This window comes from Ceratotherium simum, chromosome 26 (assembly GCF_057802395.1).
Source record: "Ceratotherium simum simum isolate JZ-2026a chromosome 26, ASM5780239v1, whole genome shotgun sequence".
Taxonomy (NCBI): domain Eukaryota; kingdom Metazoa; phylum Chordata; class Mammalia; order Perissodactyla; family Rhinocerotidae; genus Ceratotherium; species Ceratotherium simum.
The window spans coordinates 36,174,362-36,182,452 of NC_141925.1; the positions used below are offsets into that span (position 1 = coordinate 36,174,362).

The following is an 8,091-nucleotide window of genomic DNA, read 5'->3' on the forward strand; positions in this document are numbered from 1 at the left end:
CCCACAAGAAGCCTCTGGAGGGCCGGCCCCGTGGCTTAGCGCTTGAGTGCACGCGCTCTGCTACTGGCGGCCCGGGTTCGGATCCCGGGCGCGCACTGACGCACTGCTTCTCTGGCCATGCTGAGGCCGCGTCCCACATGCAGCAACTAGAAGGATGTGCAACTATGACACACAACTATCTACTGGCGCTTTGGGGAAAAAAAAGGAGGATTGGCAATAGATGTTAGCTCATAGCCGGTCTTCCTCAGTAAAAAGAGGATTAGCACAGATGTTAGCTCAGGGCTGATCTTCCTCACAAAAAAAAAAAAAAAAGCCTCTGGAGAAGCACCCCCACTGCTCAAGGGCAGCGGTTCCCCACTCCCCACCCCTCGGCAGCCCAATTTATGCCACAATTGACATAATGAACATCTCCATCCCCCTGTGATCCCCTATTATCACACACAGCCTCCGCTCTTCTTTTTCTTATCACAACCGGTAACTGTAAATTCATCTGTTTGCCTACATAGTTATTGTCTTCCCCACTAAACTGGACGCCTCATGAGGGCAGGAAACACACCTGCTTCTTTTCCACCAGTTGCAGTCCCTGGCACAAATAGCGATGGAAGGAAGGAAGGGCGCAGGGAAGGAGGGGGAGAAGGGGGGCTTTGTTTCCAGACCAACAGCTCCTCCAGGACAGGGTCTATGTCCAGGTCATCTCAGTAGCCTCAGGCCCAGCATACAGTGGGCACTCAATAAATGTCTGTGGAATGAATAGTGGCCCAAGGTGGAAGCTTACTTGCAGCTCCCAGAACCTGGGGCTCACCACCACCCCTGAATCGGACCCTGAACTGGCCCAGGAGGGACTTCCCCTCACAGACCTTGCTTCCCAGGGCCTCTAAGACAGCAGGGGGCGGGTGAGGACGGAGCCACAGCAGTGTCCCGGGCGCTCTGCGGCTCTCGCACCACCTCCTCTGGGCAAGCGGCTGCCGTGCGCGGGTGCAAGAGTGGGTCCAGGACTCCGGGAACAGAGCATGCTCTGCACCCACGAAGGTGCTTTATGTACTCAACTAGAAGCACCTGCCCAGCTCAGGGGACCATAGGTTCCTGTTTGGTTCTGGAAGCCATCATGAGGCCTTAGGACAGTCTCCTTCCCCCCAACCGAAGAAAACCACCTTGCACTGATAAAAATTACTCATTTCCCCGCTCAAGGACTCAAATCTGGATTGCTTGGGGGCAGTTTCTGCACTTCTCGCTCTCTCTGGAGATGTGGGAGCAACATCTCTCATGGGGGGCCCCGCCCCCTTTCCCTTCCTCCTCCTCTGCTGGTGTCAATCACATCTTCTAGGAGAGGGAAGGTAGGCCAGGCTTGGTTTTCCCCTTGGAGCACTGCAGGAGTCAAAGCTGACCTGCAGCACCAGGCTGACGCCAGCCACACTCGAGGAGCCCTGAGGAGCCGGGCGGCTTCCCCAGCTGTCACACGGTCCTGGGAGAACCAGGCCAGGCCTGCACTTGAAGACACTGGGCACTGCAAGTGTGCAGGATAACACACCCCCTCAGTCACAGGGCACAACCCAGACCTCAGATGAGTCTCCCCCAGAGCCAACCACAGCCATTGCTGCCCATCCTTCATCCCCTCTGCACGAGGCCCTGAACACTGCTAGGGTACTGTCCTCAGACGTCTAGGTAAGGGATGACAGCAGTGAAGGTGAGGAGGGTAAGGGGTGTGGCCCAGGAGCCACTTTCCCAGCCCCCATCCCAAGAGGACATCTCTCCAAGTGAGCTTCCAGTCACAGGAGGTACCATGGTGCCCCCCACCCTGGTCCCATGAGGTATGGTACCTGGACCACCAGACTCCCCCCAACATAGCCCAGGCTCCCCACTCAAAGCACCTGGACCTCAGAACCAAGCAAGAAATGGGGGTACATGGGGGACAGAGGGGAAGGGCCAGGTCAGGGAATTCATTTAAAGTACGTGGGATAGAGGCCAGGATCCCTAACCCATCTCTGGAGTCACTCAGCCCAGGCCTGCTCAACGCCAGGGTTAGAGGCCCCTCAACCCCCCCAGACAGGAATGGCTCGGCCCCCCACTGCCCCACCCTTCTCCCACACCCAACAACACCATGGAGCCATGCCTGTTTCTTTAAGGTGTGCACTTTATTGAACTGGTCTCAAGTCAGTGTACAGGTAAGCCCTGGCTGCCTCCGCACCTCAGCTCTCTCCCAGGGAGATCAAAAGCCTTCATACATTTCAAGTTGGGGGACAAAAAGGGGGGCCATGATGGCTGGCCATTCAAAATAAAAAACAAAAAGAACAAGTATTAAGGCAAAGATTAAAAAAAATTTGGATTACATAATTTACACGAAAGCAATGCTGTCACCCTCCCCTGTGTGGACTTGGGTGGGGACTGGCCCTTCTTTGGGAGAAGTGGGGCGGCTTTTGGGAAGGCAAGGGACTTCCTGTAACAATGCATCTCACGATATTTGGAATGACTATTAAAAAAAAGAACAATGTACAATCAAAGTCCTTGGCCACATTGTAGAACTTTGGGGATGCTCGCTCCAACCGACTGCTGTCACCTTCACCGTTCCAGTTTTTAAATCCTGAGTCAAGCGCCAAAAAAAAAAAAAAAAAAAAAAAAAAAATAAAAAAAAAAAACAAATAAAGCCATGCCAATCTCATCTTGTTTTCTGCGCAAGTTAGGTTTTGTCAAGAAAGGGTGTAACGCACTAACAGTCCGCCTAGAAGCACTTGCGGTGGACGATGGAGGGGCCGGACTCGTCGTACTCCTGCTTGCTGATCCACATCTGCTGGAAGGTGGACAGTGAGGCCAGGATGGAGCCACCGATCCACACAGAGTACTTGCGCTCAGGGGGTGCGATGATCTGGAGAGGGAAGAGGACGGTTAATGTGAGGACCCTGGATGTCACAGCCACGGACCACTGGCACATCACAGGAACCACACCAAGATGGTCACCTCGATAACCACAAGGTCCCCTTGTCACACTCCACGTGACCAGGCCAGCTCAGGCTGGGCAGACACCCACCTTGATCTTCATTGTGCTAGGAGCCAGGGCAGTGATCTCCTTCTGCATCCTGTCAGCGATGCCTGGGTACATGGTGGTCCCACCAGACAGCACTGTGTTGGCGTAAAGGTCCTTACGGATGTCAACGTCACACTTCATGATGGAGTTGAAGGTAGTTTCATGGATGCCACTGGATTCCATGCCTGTGGGGAAAGAAACCAGACTTAGCTTCCAGTGAGGCCACAAGAGACCCCCATGCATGAGGCCACAAGAGACCCCCATGCAAGGCACCTACCAGCAGGCTGTCTTACTCACCCAGGAAGGAAGGCTGGAACAGTGCCTCGGGGGCGCGGAACCGCTCGTTGCCGATGGTGATGACCTGCCCATCGGGCAGCTCGTAGCTCTTCTCCAGGGAGGAGCTGGAGGCCGCGGTGGCCATCTCCTGCTCGAAGTCTAGAGCGACGTAGCAGAGCTTCTCCTTGATGTCACGCACGATTTCCCGCTCGGCTGTGGTGGTGAAGCTGTAGCCACGTTCCGTGAGGATCTTCATGAGGTAGTCCGTCAGGTCCCGGCCAGCCAGGTCCAGACGCAGGATGGCGTGGGGGAGGGCGTACCCCTCGTAGATGGGCACAGTGTGGGTGACCCCGTCACCGGAGTCCATCACGATGCCAGTGGTGCGGCCAGAGGCATACAGGGACAGCACAGCCTGAATAGCCACATACATGGCTGGGGTGTTGAAGGTCTCAAACATGATCTGTAGGAAGAGAGGAACCACGTCATGGTCAGGAAGCAACCAGGGGCAGTCAGGCAGACTGGGGGCATGCTGCGAGTGCAAGGCACACGACTAACTGTGCTGGGGATCCCGGGAGGGGGATTCACTTCAGACCTATTGTGCACCTACTGAATACACACTCCAAGGCCATTTTACACCAGCCTCATTGGTTTTGTCACACGAGCCAGTGTTAGTACCTACACCCACAGCACTTTCTACTTTAAACACCTAGTCAGAAAAACAACCATGAGAGAAAAATTCCATCTGGGAAAAACAAATAGAACCTGCAGAGTTCCAAAGAAGACTCAGGTCAGAGAAGAGAGTCCTAAGAGAACGGCAGAAAAAAGAACAAGTGAGAAAAGGCGTGGCACAGAAAGGCAAGAAAAGATGGGGAGGCGGCCAGGGGAAGGACAGGGGCCCACTGACCTGGGTCATCTTCTCACGGTTGGCCTTGGGGTTCAGGGGGGCCTCGGTCAGCAGCACGGGGTGCTCCTCGGGGGCCACACGCAGCTCGTTGTAGAAGGTATGATGCCAGATCTTCTCCATGTCGTCCCAGTTGGTGACAATGCCGTGCTCGATGGGGTACTTCAGGGTCAGGATGCCCCTCTTGCTCTGGGCCTCATCACCCACGTAGGAGTCCTTCTGGCCCATGCCCACCATCACGCCCTGCAGGGGGAGGAGCGAGGCGCCCTCAGCACGGGCACAGACCCCCAACCCCCACCCAGAAAGGCCAAAGCACCCCTTCCTCGTGGAGGAAGCCGGGCCTCGGGGAGCCGAGCCCCACCCACCCACGCGATCATTCCGGAGGCTGGCGCCCTACCTGGTGCCGGGGGCGCCCCACGATGGAGGGGAAGACGGCGCGGGGGGCATCGTCGCCCGCGAAGCCGGCCTTGCACATGCCAGAGCCGTTGTCGACCACGAGCGCAGCGATATCGTCATCCATGGCGAGCTGCAGGAGAGCGGGGCGCTGAGCCGGGGGTCGGGTGGGGCCGCCCCCGCCCTGCCCACTTCCGGCGCGCCGCACCCTCGAGCCGCCAGGGGGCGCCGGCGCGCGCCCAGATTGGGGACAAAGGAAGCCGGGCCGGCGGGCCGCGTTATTACCATAAAAGGCAAACGCGGGCTGGAGGCGGACCCGCGGCGCGCGGCGGGAAGCCAGGCCCCCGCCCCTCCCCGCCGGGCGACGGCCCCTCCCCGTTCAAACAGCGCCGAGCGGCCAGTCGCGCGTCGGCCACACCCGCGAAGCCCACGGCATGGGGAGGAAGCGCGCGCAGGCGCCCTCGCGCCGCGGCGACCCCACCCCTTCCGGCGGCCGCCCCGCCCTCGTCCCAGCCGCGGCGCCGGGCCTACCGCGCACGCGCACTGTCCCCAGCCCCCACCCGGCCGGCGGCCGCGCCGCGCCCACCCGCTCATGAGCCCCGCGGAGCGAGCTGGGTGCTCGGACGGAGACCGCCGCGGCCCGACGGCAGCGCCCTGGGAGCGCGCGCTTGAAGCGCAGCCCGGCCTCGAGCGAGGAGCGCAGAAGCCCGCTCCCCGGGCCCGGGCGGCCGTGCAGCGGGCCGCGTTGGAGAGGCGCCGCCCAGCCGGAGGAGGCGCGGGGCCGGTCCCATCAGCGCGCCTGGCCGGCCCAAGGCCTTACCTGGTGGCGGTGTAGACTGGCGGCGGTGACGGAGAGGCAAGGGCGAGAGGCTTCTGCTCGCGGGCTGGACGCGGTCTCGGCAGTGGCTGGGTGTCGCGCCGCCGGGTTTTATAGGGCGCCGCCGCGGCCGCTCGAGCCATAAAAGGCAACTTTCGAAACGGCGAGCCCTGATTGGCCGCGCGCCGCTCACTCACCGGCCTCGCCGCACAGTGCAGCATTTTTTTACCCCCTCTCCCCTCCTTTTGCAAAAAAAAAAAAAGGGGGAGAGATGGACTGGAGAGCGAGAGCGAGATTGAGGAAGAGGAGGAGGGAGAGAGTTTTGGCGTTGGCCGCCCTGGGGTGCTGGGCCCGTGGGCCCGGGGTGTACCCCGCGGGCCGCCGCCCCGGTCTGGCCCCGCTTGGCCAGGCCTGCCCGCCCGGCTCTCCTTGTCCCCCACCCCGGGACCCTCGGGGTGTGGCTGTCACATGAGCAGTGAGCGCCCCGTAGGCCAGGGTCAGCACGGATGTGAGGGTCCTTGGCTGCTGTGGGTGCATGTGAGCACTTGTGGGGGAAGGAGTGGTCAGGGAGTCAGGCCCCTTACCGACATTAGCTCATCTGCCCAGAAAGCCTGGGTCGGGGGGCCTCTGGCCTGGGGTGCTCAGCCTGCGAAGTAGGGGTGTTCAACTTGCTAAGTGGGGGGCATTGCTACTCAGAGACTTGTGGCTGAGGAGTATGGTGTGGCCTGGGGGAGTCAGGGGGCTTGTAGCCACTTAACAGGGGCCACAGAGCCACAGTCCCCGGGGAAAGGGCAGATCCCAGGGGCCAGTGGCTGGAAGTTCCCTGTGAAGAGGGCTCCAAGCTTCCCCTGCATCAGGCCTGGGGAGAGGAGGGCTCTGTAGGGCAGAGAAGCCGTTCCCATGGAGCCAGGCTGCCTCTGAGGGCTGCTTGGTCACACCCAGCCAAGGCCAGGCCGGGGCCGGTAGCCAGTGACCCGGGCAGCTGCCAGGCACTGTTGGGTGCAGGCAGGGAGAGCTGTTCAGCACAACTCTGGGGCCCACCATCCATCATCTGTCTGTCATGTGTAGCCACAGCTGAACTGCCCTCCTGGACCATCTGGAGGCTGCCAAGGACTGGGGAAGGACACAGTGCACCAGAGATGAGTTGGGGTGAGGGGGGCGGGGCAGCAGGGACAGTAACTGAAGGCCAGCTGCCCTCAGAGAAGACCCTCTCCTTGTCACCCTTTCCTGCCCTAGGTCTCTCCACCAAACACTGGGATGTCTGGGTGGTTCCATGCTCTGAGAGCTGCCGGTCTGGCAGCCAGCAGGGGTCAGGGTGCAGCAAATGGCAGCCCAGGGGCCGTGGGACCCCTGACGGGCATCTGGCTCAGGCTAGAGGAGCATGCACCTTCTTAGAGGTGGTGACAAGAAGCTGAATTTTCACAGGAAGGCAAAGGAGAAGGGTGATCTAGGCAGGCGGGGGCCCCTGTCCAGGGGCAGAACAGCACACAGTAGGTGCGCACTGAGTGTGTGTTGAAGCAGTGAAGGATCGGTCCATGTATGGATGCGGAAACTGCAGCCTGGGAAGAGTGCAGCGTGGTCCGGCCCATCGTAGGGAGCTGGTGGCAGAGCCCTGTGAAGGTTGCGGAGGCCACAACCAGGTGGGAAGGGTGACCGTCCCCCAGTGCGCTACAGAGCCCGCAGGCTCAGCCACACGCTGGCATTCCCAGAGAACTGCCAGGAGACAAGCCCCAGCCCCCCATCACAGCCCCGGGCCTGGGCGAACGTTCCAGCCTGTCCGCTCCCCGCCCCCGGGGGCCGGACTGCCCTGTCCCTGGTGTTGTGGCTCTTAGTCGTGGGTGTCTGGCCAGCCGCCCTGGGACCTGCCAACCCTGCGATTCAGGGGCTGGGGGGTCGACGGCTTTTGCTGCCTGTGGATGAGGGCTGCTTCTGGCTGTTCACTGAGCCTGATGGAGGGCTGGGCAGGCTGGACCAGGGCTGCAGGGCAAGGGACAGGAGACTCTGGGGTGGCTACATGGGGTGGAGAGCAGGCCTGGTCTCCAAGCAGGACCTGTGCTGCCACCTCACCCGCCCTCTTCTCAAGCAGGGGCCAGCCAAGAGGCAGGAGCATGAGCCCCACCCGACCTCGGGCTAAAACATTTCTGGCCCTCTGTCTGCAGCAGCCATTTCCTGGTGCTCTCCTATGCATCCTTCAAGGCCCATCCCAGAAGGCCCCTCCGTGGGGCCTTTAGTATGTGCAACAGACATCCTTCTCCCACTTAACCACTGCACTGGGTAGGCATTTATAACTCAGTCTCCCCCACCAGACTGTGAGCCCTTTGTCACATCCACCTCCTCCCACTGTACCCTCCCCAGGTCCCTGCTTTGTTGAGTGAATAAGTGACTGCCTGGGTGTTCTCAGCCTTCAGAAAGGACCCCAAGAAGATGGAGGAGTGGGGGTGGAGGGGGCTGGGCCGCAAGCCTGGGGGAGGGGAGGAGCCGAAGAGAGAAAGCAGGCGGAGGAGGAAAGAGGAAGTGGAGCGGCCAGAGGAAGGGGGCGTGGCCGTGCGGGAGAGGAAGTGAACAGGTTCTTCGCTTGGGAACTTTGCTCTCGCAGGGAGTTTTCGGGGCTGTCGCCAGGGCAGGCGCACAGCCCGCAGGAGCCCCGAGCCGGCTCAGCCAATGGGCGGCGATCTCACCTGCTTT

General features: G+C 60.6%; 1 protein-coding gene across 1 annotated transcript; it reads right to left on the reverse strand.

Moving 5' to 3' along the window:
* Positions 1 to 2,113: 2,113 nt before the first annotated feature.
* Positions 2,114 to 5,560, reverse strand: ACTB (actin beta). The gene is made up of 6 exons (XM_004440873.3): positions 5,410 to 5,560; positions 4,594 to 4,722; positions 4,200 to 4,439; positions 3,317 to 3,755; positions 3,023 to 3,204; positions 2,114 to 2,860 (listed from the first exon to the last, which is right to left on the reverse strand). Exons 2-6 carry the CDS (start codon positions 4,714 to 4,716, stop codon positions 2,717 to 2,719), a joined length of 1,128 nt encoding a protein of 375 aa, XP_004440930.1. The 5' UTR covers positions 4,717 to 4,722; positions 5,410 to 5,560; the 3' UTR covers positions 2,114 to 2,716.
* Positions 5,561 to 8,091: the final 2,531 nt, after the last annotated feature.

Excerpts from the sequence above, each read along its gene's own strand:
- ACTB (XM_004440873.3), bottom strand. The coding sequence starts at position 4,716 with ATGGATGACGATATCGCTGCGCTCGTGGTCGACAACGGCTCTGGCATG. Across the intron at positions 3,205-3,316 it reads GTTCCAGCCTTCCTTCCTGG|GCATGGAATCCAGTGGCATC; the intron begins GTGAGTAAGACA and ends CTTTCCCCACAG. Across the intron at positions 2,861-3,022 it reads CTAGCACAATGAAGATCAAG|ATCATCGCACCCCCTGAGCG; the intron begins GTGGGTGTCTGC and ends TTCCCTCTCCAG.